At 40.1% G+C, this 20,609-nt stretch overlaps 1 protein-coding gene across 1 annotated transcript in view; it reads right to left on the bottom strand.

Moving 5' to 3' along the window:
- Positions 1–947: 947 nt before the first annotated feature.
- Positions 948–20,609, bottom strand: part of LOC122614396 — a 40,207-nt gene continuing 20,545 nt past the window's right edge. Inside the window, exon 2 of the mRNA XM_043788965.1 lies at positions 948–1,092. Coding sequence (XP_043644900.1) covers positions 948–1,092 — 145 coding nt within the window. The remainder of the gene's footprint in view (positions 1,093–20,609) is intronic.

The raw sequence follows: 20,609 nt of genomic DNA, 5'->3' as shown, positions 1-20,609 counted from the left end.
TAAAAAAAAGGTAAAAGCCATCGGTAGTAAGTGGGTTTTTGGCATCAAAGGAATTAAGGATGGCAATGTGATGCGATTAAATCGAGGTTGGTGGCTAATGGATGTGCACAACAATATGGTATCGACTTTTTTGAAACGTTTTCACCAGTTGTCAGATATTCGTCGGATGGATGTATCGACAGCTTACTTAAATAGCGAATTGAGCGAAGAAGTCTATATGAAGCAACCCGATGGATTTGATGATAAGCATCATGGAAAAGTTTTGAGACTAAAGAAGTCACTTTACGGGCTAAAACAGAGCGGTAGAGAGTGGAACGCCAAACTCAATAAAGTCTTGCAAAAACTGCACTTTGTTCCCTGTGCCAGCGAGCCGTGTGTGTACACACGCAATGAGAAGGACAATATTAATATAATTGCAGTGTATGTCGACGATCTTCTTATTGCAAGCTCATGTAAAAATGATTTGATTGGTATAAAAGAGTCAATTGCCAATGAGTTTAAAGTAGTAGATAGCGGGCAGCTTAATCATTTCTTGGGCATCGAAGTTGAGCGAGAAGGTGAAACTGGATCCATATCCATAGGTCACAAGACATATATCGAGAGTATGCTACACACCTGGGGTATGTTAGACTGCAAATCGGTAGCAACGCCTTTGGAGGAAAATTTCCAAGTTAAGTGTACTGATCCTAACTGCAAGCCTGTTAACGAAAAGGACTACCAATCACTTATAGGATCACTAATGTATTTGTGCCAGATATAATGCATTCAGTTGCAAAATTGGCTCAAAGAAATGTGAACCCACATAAGGAGCATGAAGTCGCTGCCAAGCGTATACTAAGGTATTTGAAGGGCACCTCAAACTTAAAGCTTCATTATCAATCAACAGGTAAACCGATTCACGGCTACGTCGACGCAGATTGGGCAAATGACACATCGGATCGTAAATCCTACAGTGGATATGTCTTCATAAACGCAGCTGGTCCAATATCCTGGAAGTCCAAGAAGAAAAGTCTGGTGGCATTATCCAGCACGGAGGCCGAATATGTTGCATTGTCCATTGCAGCAAGAGAAGCAGTATTTATAAAAAAGTTTCTGAAGGAAATGGGTTTTTTGATAGATCACTCGATTTTAATTTTTTGCGATAATCAGAGTGCTTTATGTTTAGCTAAGAATCCAGTATTACATAATAGAAGTAAGCATATCAACATAAAGTACCACTATGTTAGGGAACTTTATTCCAAAAAGGAAATTGATGTAAAATATATATGTACAAATGACATGTTATCAGATATATTAACAAAAAACCTACAGAAAAACAAGCATTTAAACGGTATAACTGAAATGAATTGTTTCTGAATATGTTGTTGAGAAGGAGTATTAAAATACTAAAAATATGATGTATGTAAATTTGGCAACAACCATATACTGAAATTTGGTAACACTGATATTAATCTGTTCTTTTTGTTTTTCTGAGAACTTCCTTCTTCTTGTGTTAACTTCCGAACGACTCACAACGATGTCACGCTTATGTCAAATAAAACAATTATTAAACTTTAACTTAATCGCCTCGCGTTTTACTCCTCCATTTCCAATAACATTAAATCTTATGAACCAAGTAAATTCCCGACACGGCCTTTCTGACTATAACACGTCCTCGTGTTGCTTAATTTAACATAAACTTCATTGTATTTCTTCATTCTTAATCTTTCTAATGTATCGGTTGACTTCATTACTCATATCATTTTCTTACACTTCTCGTGTCTTCAAATGTTAGTTTGGCGGGATAAACCTTCTCAATCTCCTCTAGAGTACACGTTCTCTTCCGCACAAACCCAACAATTTGGCAATGAACCATACATTTCATCAGAGATTAGCTTAGTAGGATATTCTTCAACTTAACGCTTAGAGTACAGGCTCTCTTCTACTCAAGCTCATTCGTCTGGCTATCTTACACTAGTAGTCAAATGTCAGTTTAGCAGGCTATACACTTTTCAATTGGAGTACACGCTCCCTTCTGCACAAACTCGACCATTTGGATACCAATCCGCTCACAACTCATTATTGGATTCCTTTTCTACGTTTTCTTCGCTGTTGATCAACATGTAACGATCTCCATCTAGCAACTCTACTATAACAAACGACCCTTTGTACTTAGGATCTAATTTCGTTTGGTGTCTTTCTTCACTCTTTAACAACACATGATCACCAATCTTATATTTTACCACACGGGCATGCTTTTTATTAACTCTGGCCTTGTCATACTTTGCATTTCTTTCAATGTTTTCTTTAGCCTTCTCTCTAGTTTTCTCCAGATCTACTGGCATTTCTTCGTTGATGGTCAACATTCCCATCGGCCTTGCCTCTTTTCCTATCAACAATTCTAAGGGACTGTGCTGAGTCACCCGATTAGTGGTGCAGCTTATGGCCAACTGTATCTCACACAATGCCTCCTGCCACGAACGTTCGCTAGTCTCTACTGCTGTTAACATCCCTTTAAGTACACTCATCACTCGCTCTACCTGCCCATTCGCTCGGCTAGCACCAGTTGCTATCACATGTAAATCCATTTTGATTGTGTTACAGAACTTGCGAAATTCGCTACTTGTGAAGCATCGTCCCTGATCCGCTATAATCCTACTGGGGACGCCAAATATCGATATGGCGGACTTCACCGCCTGTATGCAACTAATCGAATCTAAATTCCAGGTGTGGTACAAATAGACGTACTTAGTGAAAGCATTAATTTGTACAATGACGTATTCTTTTTCGTCTTTCTTGCCACTCAATTTCCCACTTATGTCAATATGAATGGTATGCCACGGTATCTTTACTTTGGGTATTGTATGTAACTCTGTTTGCGTTTTGCCTGACGCTGATTTCGATAATTTGCGTGTGACGCAATTGTCTACGAATTTCCTAACATACATATATTGCCATATTTTCAAACCAGTACTGCTCGTAGACCTTATCTAGTGTCTACTGCCAACCCATGTGCATTATGGCCTCGTGAACATGATTAACAACGGACCATCTAAACGCCCTCGGAATAACAGGCAAGCATCGCGTCTTGCCATTTCTTTGAATAATACGATGCAACAGACTCTTTCTAATCTCATACGTGTTCGCTAATCCTCTCTGCATCTCGTCACTATTCAACTCGCTTATAATATTCGATATGTTTTTATCGCGCTGCTGCTCGGATACTAGCCAGTTGTGTGTGATAGTTGCCAAGTCAACTCGTACTTCCACAACTTTGCTTGTATTTGTTTGTGCTTCTACAGCGACAGGATTCCTCGATAAGCAATCAACATGAGCCATTTGGCTCCCTTTACGATATTCAACGTGGAACTCAAAGAGTTGCATGAATGACCACCATCGATGCACTCGCGGGGTCAATACCGCCTTATCCTGACTCGCCTTAATAGAATTGCAGTCTGTATACACAGTAAACTGTCTACCGGTTAAATAATGGCGAAAGTGCTTGATGGCATTAAAAACTGCCAATGTTTCGAGCTCATAAGAGTGGTATTTAGATTCTGCTAACGTGGTGCATTTGCTATAATACTCGACTACCCTGCGTTTTCCTTCTACTTTGTGCAATAACATAGCGCCATAACCATTTGCGCTCGCATCCGTGTGCAATTCAACTGGAAATTTGGGGTCAAAAATTATTAATACTGGATCGCTGATCAGGACTTTAATGATTCTTTGACGAATTTCCTCATGTTGTTTTTGCCATTTGAAATCATTTAATTTCGAAGTTAATTGGTACAATAGTTTCATCACTTCCGAAAATCTAGGGACGAACTGCCTGAAGTAGGATGCTAATCCAATAAACTGTCGTATCTGTGTGATTGAACCTGGTTCTGAAAGTTGAGATAATGCCTGAATTTTTGACCTTCAGGGGTCACAAAAGCTGTTCTCTCAACAGAATCGGGATAATTTGGCACCTGATAAAAACCACTGGCCATATCCAAACTGGAAAAATATTTTCCGCCACGTAAACGATCAATATTAACGGCAAGGGATACTTATCTGACACCGTATTTGCGTTCAACTCACGATAGTCAATACAAAGCCTATCACTGCCGTCTTTCTTTTTCACAAGTAACATAGGGCTAGCGAAGGGAGAGCTACTAGGTCTAATTACCTTTGCTTCTAACATTTGATCAATTTTTTTTCCTTACTATCTGTCCTTTGTCTTCGCTGAGGCGATACGGTCGCCTTTGAACAGTTTTATTCATGTCTAGCAAACGGATTTCCAATGAACCCGTGGTCACACGCCTACATGGGATACCATCAATGAAGAATTCCGAATATTTGGCCAATATAGCATTAAATTGTAGTAGATGATGACTGTTGGCTAAAGTTCTAGTTAGGATTATTATAATTATTTATTGTTTTTGTATGGAGTTGTGTCAGGGCAAAGGCGGGAGCATAACAAAGCTCTCTCCCGCTCGCTGCGGATTCGCCCCGCCTTGGCCAACCTTTGTTAAGATAGGCTAAGTATGATCATGAGGAAATATAAGATATGTCGAAATTTGAAACCGTTAAGCACACACGCATTCTCTTCGTCGCCGCCGGAAAAATGTATTATTTTTTGCCACCAAAAGTATCGGTTTTTTTTTAATAAACTAATCAAGAATTTCAATGACGAATATATTTATGCGTTGCAAACTGACTTAACCGACAATAATATTTGAGACGATCATTTAAATAAGAAAAAACAGCACTTCATAATTTAACGGCGAATGTTTTTGGCATTTAGGTGAAAATTTGACTTTTACGATTAAAATCAAACACATTAAATAAATAAAACACGAAAAGTATATAACAAGCAGAAGGAAGCATTTCCGACCATATAAAGTGCATATATTCTTGATCAGAAGCAATAGCCTTGTGGATTTGGCCTTGGCCATCTGTCCGTATGATCGCCTCGTTATCAGTAACTATAAAAGCTAGAATGTGGATATTAATCATGCAGCTTCCAGAGATATACAACCAGCGTAAGTTTAAAGTATATATATTCTTGATCAGGATCAATAGCCGAGTCGATCTGGCCATGTCCGTCTGTCTGTCCGTCCGTATGAACGTCGAAATCTCAGGAACTATAGAAGCTAGAAAGTTGAGAGTAAGCATACAGCCTCCAGAGACATAGACGCAGCGCAAGTTTGTCGATTCATGTTGCCACGCCCACTCTAACGCCCAAAAAAAATCTGTAAAAACCTGTTTTTTTCTCCCTTTAAAACCCTACCCCCCCCTTAAGTTTTGATTTATCACTAGCAATTGAGTCGACCTTATTCAACATGCTATCGTCATTTATCGATAATACCGTTTGTGTTTTGTAAATATCGAACCCGTTACTTTCTAACATTACTCCAAAACCAAGCTGAAAAATAACTTGCCCAATCATCATATCGTATTTAAGGCATTTCTTATCAACTACGTGAAATAACAATTCAAGATTAAATTCAGAAATTTTTACAGTGGACAGAATTTGCAAATTGCTTTTGACAACATTGTCGCCTATGCCTCTCAAAACTACAAGATTATGGCATCTCTGCCGGCAAGCTTCTCGCTAATTGTCTCTTTTGTTAACGAGCATTCGGAACCAGAATCAAAGAAAAACCGCTCACCAAACTGTATTGCTGTCCCGTTCTGCTGAATTACCGCACACGTGTCGACTCTCTTCTCTATGCTTATGTTCGCTGTTGCTGGTCTCTTCGTACACGCCGATGCAATATGTCCAACGTTGCCACATTTGAAACACGTAACTGTAGATCTGCCGCTGCTATAGCCTGGTCTCGTCTCGTTTCTCTCGTTCCTTTCTTCTGCTCTTCTCTTTGCCTTGTGTCCGAGTTTACCGCAACTATGGCATCTAATCAGTATTTGCATTTTGTGCCTCTTCTTTTCGGGGCCGGGCTCGATTCCAGCGAATTCGGCATTTCTGACGAACGAGTGGGCTCTGAGTTGTTGTTGTAGCTCCGCTCGTGTCTCTACGTTCGTTGTGAAAACCAAATGCTGAAGCCTGGAGTCGATTTGCGATGTATGTGCCAGGACCAATGATACCGCAATCTCTTCGTGCGTCATTGCCTTTCACTTGGTCAGTAAAGTTGTAACCAAACGGCTGGAGTACACCGAAAGTTATTCATGTTGATTTGGGCGTCCTTTCAGCATGTTCAGCAACACTGCAGCCGTTGTCTCGTTGCCTTCATAGCGTTCCAAGAACAATTCCTTGAACTGCAGCCACCTCATTCCAGGAAAACAAATTTGCGAAAGCCACTGCGATGCACTGCCGAGAAGTGATTTGCTGAGAATCATCACCAAAGATGCGCCTTCTTGAGGATGTTCACACAGAATCATATTAGCCGTTTTGCACCATGCAGCTGCGTCGGCGTCAGCAGCTTCGGGGTTGAATGTCGGTAGAGTCGCGGAAACAGCACGTGCGCCAGGCACCGACGCTTTTAATAATTCAACTATCACTTTATTTTGCCTTTCGACTATCGCGCGTAAACTTTGTTCCGAATTGTTTTGTAGGTGTGGTGATCCCACTTCTGATGTCGGAGATAGATTTTCATTAGCGTCGTTCATGTTTGATAATTTCTTTCACTGCGCGCAGCGAATCGCAATGGTTACTTTGGTTCTTTTCGGAGGCCAATTCGAACCGTCTTTCCTCTTCTTGTTTCTTCTTCCCCCTCACCACGCATTGCGCCACGCTCAGCAGGGATTTTCGTTCTCCTTCCCCACAGCGCCTTTATACACAAACTCTCATACAAGTTAATTACTTTGCTGTTAGCAAGGTAAAAAAATAAAATATATTGGAGTTCAGTTAAGAACGACTTTATTAGTATAAATCCAATTTGCAACTAAATTACCCTAAGCTGTCCCTAGCAAGCTGTGAGTCTTTGGCTGTGAGCGGCAGCGCAGCTTGGTGGCAGAGGATCGGCGTCGGCTCCGTAGCTTTCCAATAGGCCACGACATCGGCTGATGTTTTGCTGGTCAAATCGGTGCAGTCTTCTTGGAATCACTTGCATTGGTGGGAGCGGAAGTTGTTACCAATCAGATTCTTCGAACTCTACTTGGCAGCTCGGCGTGTGCAGGAAATTATCGAATTCTACTTGGCAGCTCGGCGTGTGCAGGAAATTATGCAGACGCTGAGCTTGCAGATTAAAGCTTGCTTATTGGGGTTCATTGTTCTGGATTTAAACATTTTTGTTGTTAACTTACACGCGCTCTCTCAATAAAGCGCTCTCTCTCTCTCTATTCATTCCTTTTTATCCTCATTTATTTCCATAGCGAATACACAGAGAGACTTATAATTAACATTAAATCTTATGAACCAAGTAAATTCCCGACATACTTATACAATAAACTACTAAAATAATTAAATGGTGTAACTAATCCATAATAGGTTCATCTTTTAAATTTTATTTGGCACACTTAATAAAAGTGATGGGGTACATACTAACAAAACAAAATATATCTAATTGCAGAAAATTCAATTCAACTTCATAAACTAAATGATCTCGGTTATGAACTAATGCTATTTAATGAATACATAGAAGACATAGAAATGGGCATGCAACTTTCAGGTCCTGGACTTTTCAATCCGAAATTGGCCAATTACGACAAGTTAGAAAGCATTAACAACCAGATTTTACTTTTCATCAAAACATCAACTTGGATTGACCACAAAAATAACGAATTATTACTCATTTCACATATTCCTATTAACCAAAAAACCATTAACATCATTAAAATATTTCCCTATCCTGACCATAATGGGTACCAGTTAGACTATTCAGATCAACAAACATATTTTGAAGATGAGAATAAAATTTATAATCAAGACAAAAAAAAATTAACAATTTGTAATTTTATACCAACTCCCTCAAGGGATATTATCCAATACGTTGAACCAAATATAATACTTACATGGAATTTAACTGAAACTACAATCTCACAATATTGTCAAGAATTTAATGGGGATATAAAAATAAATGGAAGCAAAATTATAAGAATAAAACAATGTAAAGTTAAGATTGGAAATGTTATTTTAAGCGAAAATTCTTTAAGTCCAGAAATTGATTTAAATCCGAAGTATTTACCGATTATTGTAACTATGATACAAATGGTAGAACATAATGATGTTTTAAAAATAATTTCAGAAAATATCTCCACATTTTATATAACAATAATAATTTTAATTATTGTTATTATCATTTTTTATGTTTTATCAAAAATTTGTACACTAAACCCAGTAACCGTTCTTAGAAAACAAGAAAAAAATAATATAGAAACACAAGAAAAAAACCAGAGAGAACGCTATAATCGAGTTCCCCGACTATCTGATACCCGTTACTCAGCTAGTGGAAATGCGAAGGAGAGTCTTCAACACTGACAGTTTTTGGCGGTTTGTGGGCGTGGCAAAAAAGTTTTTTGGCAAATCGATAGAAATTTACAAGTCTAATACAAAAATGGAAAAATATCAAAACATTTTTCAAAAGAGTGGGCGTGGCAGTTTTGGGAGATTTGTGGGCGTTAAAGTGGGCGTGGAAACATGATTCAATAAACTTGCGCTGCGTCTATGTCTCTGGAGTCTGTATGTTTAATCTCAACTTTCTAGCTTTTGTAGTTCCTGAGATGTCGACGTTCATACGGACAAACGGACATGGCCAGATCGACTCTGCTACTGATCAAGAATATATATACTTTGTATGGTCGGAAACGCTTCCTTCTGTCTGTTACATACTTTTCAAGGAAACTAGTATACCCTTTTACTCTACGAGTAACGGGTATAATAATCAAGGACCACATAAACAAATAGAACACATAGAACCACATAAACACAAAACCAGTTGCCTGCATTATACCCCGTAATGCCAGCACAAGAATAGACAACCCTTTAAGGGGACGGAAGTGACATATTCACATATCTAGTACTGTTCGAAAATATAAGAATATGCTGAGTGTGCAAATTATAATTGTTGTTAAAAAATTATTTTAAAAAAATATTTTATTTTAATATTTTATAGGTGATAAACTTTTTAAACTTATACAATATTACAAGACACTATTATCTGATTTTATCTTAGATCGTTCTCCATCCGATCCCGAAAAAGACTGGCTTTTAGATTCTCAATCCTGATCCAATCAACCTCGGCCAGAAGCTTTTCTTTGAAAAGTGCTTGAACTTTCAACTATGTTTAGAATAAAAGCTTGATACCGAAATTATTTTTCTGCATTGTGAAATTCTATTATGCTGACCGATGCAGTTTGATTAAAGCGCAATAAGTTGATTATGGTTTGGTCTCCAAGCGGAAGCTGTGTTTTTTAGTGTTTGATTATTTATCTTAGCGGGTAGCTAGGCGCTGGCAAAGGCAATGACAAAAACAAAAAAGACAAAGGAATTGCCGAAATTTAAAATTTGTTTATAAACTGGGATAGAGTGCTATGTTTACGGGTTGGATATCGCTCACCCTTCTAAAATGACGCGTCCCGCTTCATTACGAATTTCGTTTAGACGTTCATTTAAATTTATTAAAAAAACTTCCTCATTATTTGGTTTTTATAGTTCTGACCGTTTTTTTTTGGTTACAAATATAAAATATCAGAATTTTACTATTAATGTAGTAATCAAATACAAAATGATTAAGATTAATAATATAAAAGAAAGATATCTTGGGATTTAAAAGAGAGTTCCGAGTTATTAGACAGTATGTAATCGGAAATTTCATAATCTCTAAAATGGTTTGTAGTTATGTTGGAATAGGAGCTTCCCCAATAGGAATTTTAATTGGATGCCTGTTATATTTATTTTCCTTGCAAATTGTAAAATTTTTTATGTATTCCCTTAATTTGGTAAATAAATTTGGCCAATAATATAATCTATTGATTTGTTTGTAATTTTTGTCTAGTCCTCTATGAGCTCGACAATGTGTTTCTTCTATTATAATAGCCTTATCTTTATTATTTTCCACGTCTTGTAGAAATATTTTAGTAAAAAGAAATGTGTTAGTGTAGTAACCCGTGATTGTCACTACAGAATAAAAGAATATGGTTGCGTTTTATACATTTATTCTTTGCTCCGAATCGATCACTTTGGCGTGCTAATCATAACTCCATGAGAGCGAGCACTAGAGATTAGCGTGTGAATTAGAGATGAGCGTCTGGGTTGCTTGATGTTGCAGGCTCCCACATCCCTCCCTTGTTGATGAGCTTCAGCTTTAATCCCTCTCTGGAAATGGATGTCGTCTCAGTCGTTCCTGCGTCCGCTATAGGTTGTTGCGGAGGCCTGATAATAAAAGGATGCTCAGAGTCGCAAGTTCCGTGAGCACGTGGCAGGTCATCAGTTGCAGTGGTTATAATTTGTGCTTCTAGAACCTTTTTTACATGACTTACATTTCTCATTAAACTCTTTCCACCCCCAGATATTCGTATGACATCGCCTACTTTTTCTTCTACAAGGTATTCGGTGTTATCAAAGTTTGGTGTGAGTTTATGTGGGAATACAACATTTTTTAGAAATACTTTATCTCCTGCTTTAACACTAATTTCCTTAGCTCCTCTCCTTTTGTCAGCATATGCTTTTCCCTTCTGCTTGTTTACTAAGTCCTGATCATTCTCTACTGAGTCATTGTATTCCCCAATTATATCTTTCACGCACGGGATCTTATCTCGAATTACTCGGTTGAACATTAATTCAGTTGGAGCTGACCCCGTGGTTCCATGAGGGGTTGCGTTGTACATCATTACAAAAGATTGAATTTCTTTCCCTAAAGTTATTCTTATTCGTGTATGCTATCTTTAACCTTTTCACTAGCGACCTGTTCATATTTTCCACTTCTCCATTGGCTTGATGCCAAATGGAGTTGTTACCTGTTCGATCTCGCATTGATTACAATATGTCTTAAATTCTGAACTAATATATTGTCTCCCATTATCTGTTTTTAGTTTCTTTGGGTAGCCTAGTCTACTAAAAATTTGAAGCCTGCGATACGATTGTGCAGTCTATGCAGGATTTTACAAATTTCTCGGCGTCCCGGTGACCACCATACCTTGGATCGCAGACGCCGATTCATTGCTGAATTACCAGGGTGACCTTCGTGTGCTAGTCTCAGGATCGACTGTCTCATTGCCACTGGGATGACTATGCGGGTCCCTCGTAGCATTATAGATCCAATTTGTGATAGTTCGTGTCTAAATGGGAACAAACTGTTTGAAGATGATGTGTTCCACGACTTGTCCTGTAGGCATGACATCGCATCTACGATTTCCTCGTCACAAATGCTCTTATCTGCGATTTCGGCTATCTGGCTATCGATGTAGGAGTTGCGTTTTCGACCACATATAGAATGCTGTGTTCACCTTTCATGTCATAGCAATATCCTGGGTTCAGCTCGCAAAGCCGTGATAGGGTATCCGCAATATTCTCCTTTCCAGTCCTATATTTGACTGTGAATTTAAATGCTTGTAGACGGAGAAGCCATCGTTCAATTCTTGCTGGTGGTTTTCAAGTCGGTTTAAAAATTGTTTCCAACGGCTTATGATCCGTTATAAGCTCGAATTCCAAACCAGCCGAATTCAACCGCCCACACCAATGCTAGGCTTTCCTACTGGGTTTGAGAATAACGTTTTTCTACATCGGTAATGCTGCGACTAGCGAAAGATATAATTTTCGGATCATTTTCACCATGTAGTTGTAATAATACGGCTCCTAACGCCACCGGGCTGGCATCAGCTACTAGCTGCGTTGTCTGTTTGGGGTCGAAGTAGTGCAAGTTAGGGATCTGGGTCAGACATAATTTAAGCTTCTCGAAAGCATTCTGTTCACTAACGCCCCATATGAATTTCACATCGTTATTCAACAGTCGTCTTAAGGGATCTGTCTTGTCTGCCAACTCCGATATAAATTTGCCCACGTAGGTTACCAGCCCCAGAAAACTTCGAGTCTCTTCTTTGTTCTTAGGTGCGCGAAATTATGTGATGATTTTTATCTTTTCCGGATCAGCCTCAATGCCTTGACTTGATAAGATGTGTCCCAGGAAACTTATCTAAGCCCTAAAAATGCATTTGGTTTCATTCAATGCAGCATTGTTCAGAATGCGACAGACTCTTTTTACGGCTTCATCGTGCTCTTCCTCAGTCTTACCAACAACTATGATTTCGTCGTATGATGTAGTTTAGGACATTTGTGGCTGGTGCCAAAAGTTGCTCAAGTCTCTTTTGAAATATCTCTGGCGCCAAATTGACTCCAAACATAAACACATTTATAGCGGAATAATCCTATAACCATTGGGGAAATCCAGGAGCTGGGTCCATTTACTGGTTCAGTAATGTCTTGTTTAAGTGACTCCTGAATTTGTTCACGCACTTTGTCTTCCAGGGCAATCGAGATCCTCCGCATAGGCTGCTGTATTGGCTTTACATTATAGTCAATTGACAATTTAACGCTTGCTCCCTTCCACTTTGGGAAGGCAGAGATTTCCTGAATGTGTCGAACCTCAAGTCCGAGCCGCAAGACTTTTAGTCCAATGGCCGTTTCTCGGCCCAATAGAGACTGCTTTCCTTTTCCGATCACAAAAAAGTGGCAATCTACTCCGCGTTTCCACTTACCGATATTGGTGCCTCAAGTACGCAAATTACATTAAGGATTTGGTCCGAAGCGTAGCCCTTGAACTGGTTCTGTGAGTTTGGCCGAACATTAAAGACTGTGGCGTTGCTCCTTTGTAGAGAAAGCCAGTCTGCTTGACAGATGAGGTTGTACCTAGACCCAGAGTCAATAATAAGAGATAGATATGCTCCACCGATTCGGCATCTAATCCATTTTTCCTCGCCTTCACTATCGATTTTAAAACAATTCTCCGTTTTCGTCTTTTTATTGCGGCCGCTTTCATCTTTTACATCCCGAACTGAGCTGGTGGGTACCATTTCTCCTTGTGCGAAACTCTCGTCTTCAGGCGGGGTTAAATTTCTGAACAAATGCCTCTCGAACGATGAGTTCTGCTTGGGGGAGAAATATGTTGAAACACATCATTAGGCTCATCTTTGTTGAATTCTGCTAAAGCATCAGGTAGTGATTGTAGTTGAGTTCCACCAAGGTGTAATAGCTTGGTCCTCTTCTGCTTGAAGTTTGTGATATCCTCTGATTCTGCATAAATTTGGAACGCTCTCAACCACTTTTCCCATTCGCTACGAAGCAGTGATTTGTCGATGTTTTCACACAGTAATGGTTTTACTAGTATTTCAGTCATGATCTGTAATGAATTAATATTTACTATATTTACGTGTATCGAACTGGTCGCTGTGAGCTTTTTATACCCGTTACTCGTAGAGTAAAAGGGTATACTAGATTCGTTGAAAAGTATGTAACAGGCAGAAGGAAGCGTTTACGACCATATAAAGTATATATATTCTTGATCAGGATCAGTAGCCGAGTCGATCTGGCCATGTCCGTCTGTCCGTCCGTCTGTCCGTCCGTCCGTCCGTCTGTCCGTCTGTCCGTCCGTCTGTCCGTATGAACGTCGAGATCTCAGGAACTACAAAAGCTAGAAAGTTGAGATTAAACATACGGACTCCAGAGACATAGACGCAGCGCAAGTTTGTTGATTCATGTTGCTACGCCCACTCTAACGCCCACAAACCGCCCACACTTTTGAAAAATGTTTTGATATTTTTTCATTTTTGTATTAGTCTTGTAAATTTCTATCGATTTGCCAAAAAACTTTTTGCCACGCCCACTCTAACGCCCACAAAACCGCCAAAAACTGTATGTGCTGAAGACTCTCCTTCGCACTTCAAATAGCTGAGTAACGGGTATCATATAGTCGGGGAACTTGACTATAGCGTTCTCTCTTGTTTTTTTTATATTTCACAGCCCGACCCTGGTGTTTGACAAGACTAACTTTCAAGCAAATTATTTCCTTTTATATTTACATATGTCAGGCACACATATGCGTATATGTTGAGATACATACATATTTCGATATTTACGATACTCTTTTCGCCTTACTTTGGCTTTACTGCCTCTGACTTGTGTCAGCTCTTACTATGCGGCTAACAGCCTCTGATATTTTTTAGATAATATTCGGCTAGCAGCCCCTGACTTTTGTCAGCTTTTATTATGCGGCTACCAGCCTCTGGTTTTTTTTTTCAGCTAATTACTTGGTCTTACAGTCTCTGACTTTTGTCAGCTATGTAACTGCCTCTGATGTTTGTCACTGTATTCACATTCCAATGAATGTAATACATACACACGTACGATGACGCTTGTCTATTTGTCCCTCCCTCTTGTTTGAATTATCATCAAATTCGATGCTCGCAATTCGCCAAATTCTTCCCCACATGCATGCGTACATGTATATGTACATGAGCAAAAGTTCAGCAAGCTGTCTACGTGACGAACATCGCACAAGAAGGAGAAGCAATCATCTTTTTTTTTTTCCTTCTGAACTGTAAATCTGCCGTTATGTTGACTCTTTCTTCCATTAGCAATCATTTTATGTTTAAACAAACCTTATGTCAATCGGCTTGTTTTATTGTTATTTTTTATTTGTTTAATATCCCATCCTCGTCGCCAATGTAGTAACCCGTGATTATCACTACAGAATTGTAACGAACTGATTTTCTTATTTCTGCTCGCTACGAAATGCAACGGCTAGCTCAGAGAGTTTGTTTGTTCGTCCCACCAAATTTATGATTTGTGTGATTGCCCGACCAAGAAGTAGACAGATTCTCAGATTTAAACCACTTTATTTTAGCGTCACTTGCTGAACAGGATTCGGTGATTCTCGCCGTTGGATGCACGTCGTTGCTCCTTCGTCGTCCTTCCGTCGTACGCCTGCGTCGCTTCCGACGGGGATCCGTACCGGCTCGCCTGGGGCTTAGGATGTTATGGGGCAGGGTGTATCGTCCGTGAGATAAGCTAGCGCTCCTCTCCGAACCACCGTGCGACCACTGACTCCACCGTCCCTTCCTGCGTGTGCCAGGCACTTGTTGCCCTCGCCGAAGGATAACCTGCGGGCTCGACCGGGGCTTAGGATGTTATGGGGCAGGGTGTATCGTCCGCGAGATAAGCTAGCGCTCCTCTCCGAACCACCGTTGCGACCACTGACTCCACCGTCCCTTTCTGACCACGCTAGGTCCTGGTGTTTGCTCGTCCTTCGCTGATCTTCACGTGCGGCGATCCACTCTGGATGCCCGCTTGTCGCACTTGTGTTCCCGTTGTTTCACTGTCACTCGGTATGACTCTTCGCGTACTTCTTAACTGTCCGTATGGCTGTATGGCCCTTCGCGTATTTCCTCTTGACTGTCCCTGTGTGGCACTTCCTGATCCTGTTCCGACCGTCTGGTCGCACGCCCGTGTCCGGACAGAGCGCCTCGCGCCCGTACTCTGCGCTTGCACGTATGACCCACGCGTGTTTAACTGACTGACTGTCCCGAGCTGCGCCTGCGCCTCCCTTATATCGGCTGCGGGAATCCCGTTATTTCCCCTTTTGCACACGGCTCGCTCGGGTACAAGATCCAAACATGTCCCGTTAGTTCACGGTGCGTCCTCTTTGTGCCTGTCCAAAGTCCGCACCGTTACCGTACGGGTAACGCACCGACCTTGGCGGGTTTGAGTCCAAGGTACAGCGCGGTACCGTTAATTCACGGTCTCTCCGCTTTGCCGGGGTCCATGGTCCATTATTTACCGGTTGACCTGACCGCCCTTGACTCCTCTCGCATTCCAGCCGTCTTCGCTGTTGCTACGCCGATCTCCTGCACCCGGATTTGTGGGGAGTTTTAAGACTCCTCACAGAATAAAAGAATATGGTTGCGTTTTATACATTTATTCCTTGCTCCGAATCGATCACTTTGGCGTGCTAATCATAACTAACTCCATGAGAGCGAGCACTAGAGATGAGCGTGTTAGGGATGAGCGTCTGGGTTGCTTGATGTTGCAGGCTCCCACAGTTAGTATAATTATTTTTTTAAGGTAAGTGAATATGATAAAGATCTTTTAAAGTGCAATGAATTCCTACCGTTATGTTTGGGGGTAGATATTCTCTTAATATTGTTATTAAATTTTCTGGCGTATCATATTCGATTCTATGTCGTGTCTTATCAAAAACTTTCAATGACTCTTGTTTTGTATAATAATTGTTTTAATAACAGTGGTTGTTGAAACTGATTTAACGGTTTACGGGTCTCTTGTATTACATTTTTGAAACTACTTTCAGCAGAATGCTGTGTAATTTGATCTGAGCTTGTTCTATATCGCAGTTTGTAATATTATTTAATTTTATTCGAGATAATGCGTCAGAGACGATATTTGTTGTTCCGGGCTTATATATTATTTTTGGGGTGAAACTTTCTATGAAAGAATACCATCTTTTCATTTCTACGTCATCTTTTCATTTTTCCGAGATTGTACAAGATAAAGATTGATGGTCTGTTTGTGTTGTACACCGATTACTCCATATAAATAATTTCTTAGATTTTTAATAGCCGAAACTATGGCTAACAATTCTTATTTATTTGAGGCGTAAAGTGGTTCGGTTTTATTTAAAGTTTTAGATATGAAAGTAATTGGATTATTATCCTGTGATACTACCGCGCCGAAAGCTACATCTGATGCGTCTGTTGTCATGTGAATTTTTATACCCGTTACTCGTAGAGTAAAAGGGTATACTAGATTCGTTGAAAAGTATGTAACAGGCAGAAGGAAGCGTTTCCGACCATATAAAGTATATATATTCTTGATCAGGATCAATAGCCCAGATGATCTGGCCATGTCCGTCTATCCGTCCGTCTGTCCGTCCGTCTGTCCGTCCGTCTGTCCGACTGTCCGTCTGTCCGTCCGTATGAACGTCGAGATCTCAGGAACTACAAAAGCTGGAAAGTTCAGATGAAGCATACAGACTCCAGAGACATAGAAGCAGCGCAAGTTTGTCGATTCATGTTGCCACGCCCACAAACCGCCCAAAACTGCCCCGCCCACATTTTTAAAAAGGTTTTGATATTTTTTCTTTTTTGTATTAATCTTGTAAATTTCCATCGATTTGCCAAACAATTTTTGCTACGCCCACTCTAACGCCCACAAACCGCCAACAACTGTCAGTGTTGAAATTTCGCACTTCCACTAGCTGAGTAACGGGTATCAGATAGTCGGAGAACTCGACTATAACGTTCTCTCTTGTTTATTATAATCCACTTGTGCTATTAAATTATCTTTAAGTTCGTTAAAAGCTTTTACAACTGGATCATCTAACTGTTTTGAAATTTTTGTAGACTTTCTCCTAGAAATTTTACCATTATTTCCCCTTAAGTATTTGGATAAGGGTTTGGCAATTTTTGCTAGTTTCGGACAATATAATTTCGGTAATATCCAGTGAGGCCTCGGAAACTTCGGAGCTCTCTAATGTTTGTGGAATCGGATACTTCATAATTGTATAAATTTTTTCAGGATCCGATTTAATTACATTGTGAGAAATAATATAACCAAGAAATGCTGTTTCTAATTTAAAAACTTTTGTGGGCGTTAGAGTGGGCGTGGCAAAAAGTATTTTGGCAAATCGATAGAAATTTACAAGACTAATACAAAAATTAAAAAATATCAAAACATTTTTTAATAGTGTGGGCGTGGCAGTTTTAGGCTATTCGTGGGCGTTAAAGTGAGCGTGGCAACATGATTCAATAAACTTGCGCTGCGTCTATGTCTCTGGAGTCTGTATGTTTAATCTCAACTTAGTAGCTTTTGTAGTTCCTGAGATGTCGACGTTCATACGGACAGACGGACATGGCCAGATCGACTCTGCTACTGATCCTGATCAAGAATATATATACTTTATATGGTCGGAAACGCTTCCTTCTGTCTGTTACATACTTTTCAAGGAATCGAGTATACCCTTTTACTCTACGAGTATCGGGTATAATAATCAAGAACCACATCAACAAATAGAACCGACACAAAACCAGTTGCCTGCATTGTACCCCGTAATGCCAGCACAAGAATAGGCAACCCTTTAAGGGGACGGAAGTGACATATTCACATATCTAGTACTGTTCGAAGATATAAGAATATGCTGAGTGTGCAAATTATAATTGTTGTTAAAAAATTATTTTAAAAAAATATTTTATTTTAATATTTTATAGGTGATAAACTTTTTAAACTTATACAATATTACAAGACACTATTATCTGATTTTATCTTAGATCGTTCTCGATCCGATCCCGAAAAAGACTGGCTTTTAGATTCTCAATCCTGATCCAATCCTGATCCTCAGCCAGAAGCTTTTCTTTGAAAAGTGCTTGAACTTTCAACTATGTTTAGAATAAAAGCTTGATACCGAAATTATTTTTCTGCATTGTGAAATTCTATTATGCTGACCGATGCAGTTTGATTAAAGCGCAATAAGTTGATTATGGTTTGGTCTCCAAGCGGAAGCTGTGTTTTTTAGTGTTTGATTATTTATCTTAGCGGGTAGCTAGGCGCTGGCAAAGGCAATGACAAAAACATGTTTACGGGTTGGATAACGCTCACCCTTCTAAAATGACGCGTCCCGCTTCATTACGAATTTCGTTTAGACGTTCATTTAAATTTATTAAAAAAACTTCCTCATTATTTGGTTTTTATAGTTCTGGCCGTTTTTTTTTTGGTTACAAATATAAAATATCAGAATTTTACTATTAATGTAGTAATCAAATACAAAATGATTAAAATTAATAATATAAAAGAAAGAGATATCTTGGGATTTAAAATGGTAATATTATCTAAAGAGAGTTCCGAGTTATTATACAGTATGTAATGGGAAATTTCATAATCTGGTTTGTAGTTATGTATTCAAGAATTTTCTAAATTGGTATATGAAATGTTGTTTATTGTGGTTGTACTGTTAAATGTTATTAGAAATGACCCATTTAAGTGGGAGTCGTTAACAATATTGTAACCATTTTTAAAAATGGCACCGCCTTGGATGTTATCTATTTCCTTATTTTTTCTCTTATTTTCTTACAAGTGGACTTTTCTCCATTGAATAATTTGGTAAAACAGGTTTTTTCCTTACTTATGGTACAGTAATTGTTAAAAAGTTCGTTCTTAAATGTTTTTTTTTTTTTTTAATTCCTTCTATTCCTCTCGGGAACTTAGGGCTTCTACGAGAGCTTTCCATCTAACTCTATTTTGAGCTGTCTGTTTTGCACTTTCCCATGTGGTGTTTATTTGGGCTAGCCTTCCTACTCGCCTGCTTCCTTGGGGGTTCCAGTCTAGTGCCATCCTCACAATGCTTCTCGGGTTTCTTCTGAGAGCGTGCCCTATCCACATCCATTTTTTATTCCTTATTTGTATGTGAATCGGGGACTCGTCTGTAACGCACCACAGTTCTGTGTTGGCTATTCTGTTTGGCCAGAATACCCCACATATGACTCTCAGGCATTTGTTGCTAAAAGCCTGTAGCTTCTGCGTTATTTTCTTTATCCTGACGAGGTCGTCCCTTTTCCTCTGTATGTCGCCGAGTCTGTGCGATATGAGACAGATGTCGTCTGCGTAGTCCAAGTCCTCAAGGTGTCTGGTGAGGTTCCACGTAATTCCGCGCTTGGAAGAGCATACTTCGGTCATTAACTCGTCGACTACGATGTTGAAGAAGAGTGGTGACAGCGGGCATCCTTGCCGAATTCCGGTGTTCGTCTGGAAAGGTGCACTAGTTTTTCCATTGTGCAGTACCGCCAGGTTGGCATCGTCATACATCGATTTGATGATGGCGATGAGTTTTGCCGGTACTCCTTTTCTTGCAAGTGCTCGCCATATTGCTGCTCTTTCAACTGAGTCGAATGCCTTCTTGAAGTCGATGAACAGGAGGTAAAGCGGGGCTCTCCATTCCACAGCTTCATCGGTTATTATGCGTAGTGTATTTGCCTGGTCTACGCAACTCCTGTGTGGTCTGAAGCCTGCCTGTTCGTCTCGGATTGTTGGTTCAATTTTTTCCTGGAGGCGTTCGTTCAGAAGTGTAGTTAAGATCTTGTAGCTGGTGTTGAGCAGTGTTATCCCTCTCCAGTTGTTGCAGTCACTAAGGTCGCCTTATTTGGGATGCTTCACAATGATTCCGCTTTTCCAGGAGTCTGGCACCGTCTCGCCTTCCCATATGCGTGAGAAGTGTGGATGCAATGTTTCAGCCATCAGTTGGGTGTCAACTTGAAGCATTTCGGCTGGTATGTTGTCTTCGCCAGCTGCCCTGTTGTGCTTCAGCTTCTTTATTGCATTCACCATTTCTCTTACATTCGGGGGTGCAGAGGGTATCCTGCTACTCCCACTTGGCGGCACAACACTCCTGTAGTCTATGGCCACGTTTGGTGATGTGGTGTGGCTAATTCCCATGAAGTGTTGGCGCCACTTCGGATTTGTGCGTCATCATTGGATAAGAGGTTACCTTCTAGATCTCTGACTGGTTTGTTCTGTCTGTGATGGGTTCTTGTGATCCGTGAAATCTGCTGGTATAGCGAGCGCATTTTGTTCTCGCCGGCTGCTCGTTCTGCGTCTGCCGCAAGTCTATCCAGCTGTGCTCTTTTGTCCTTTCTGGCCGACTTTTTCACCGCTCTACATAGTCCGCGATACTCCTCACGGTACTGCGTGA

This window comes from Drosophila teissieri, chromosome 2R (assembly GCF_016746235.2).
Source record: "Drosophila teissieri strain GT53w chromosome 2R, Prin_Dtei_1.1, whole genome shotgun sequence".
NCBI classification, from domain to species: domain Eukaryota; kingdom Metazoa; phylum Arthropoda; class Insecta; order Diptera; family Drosophilidae; genus Drosophila; species Drosophila teissieri.
Note: the sequence above shows the minus strand (reverse complement) of the source record. Positions and strands in the feature narration are given on the sequence as shown.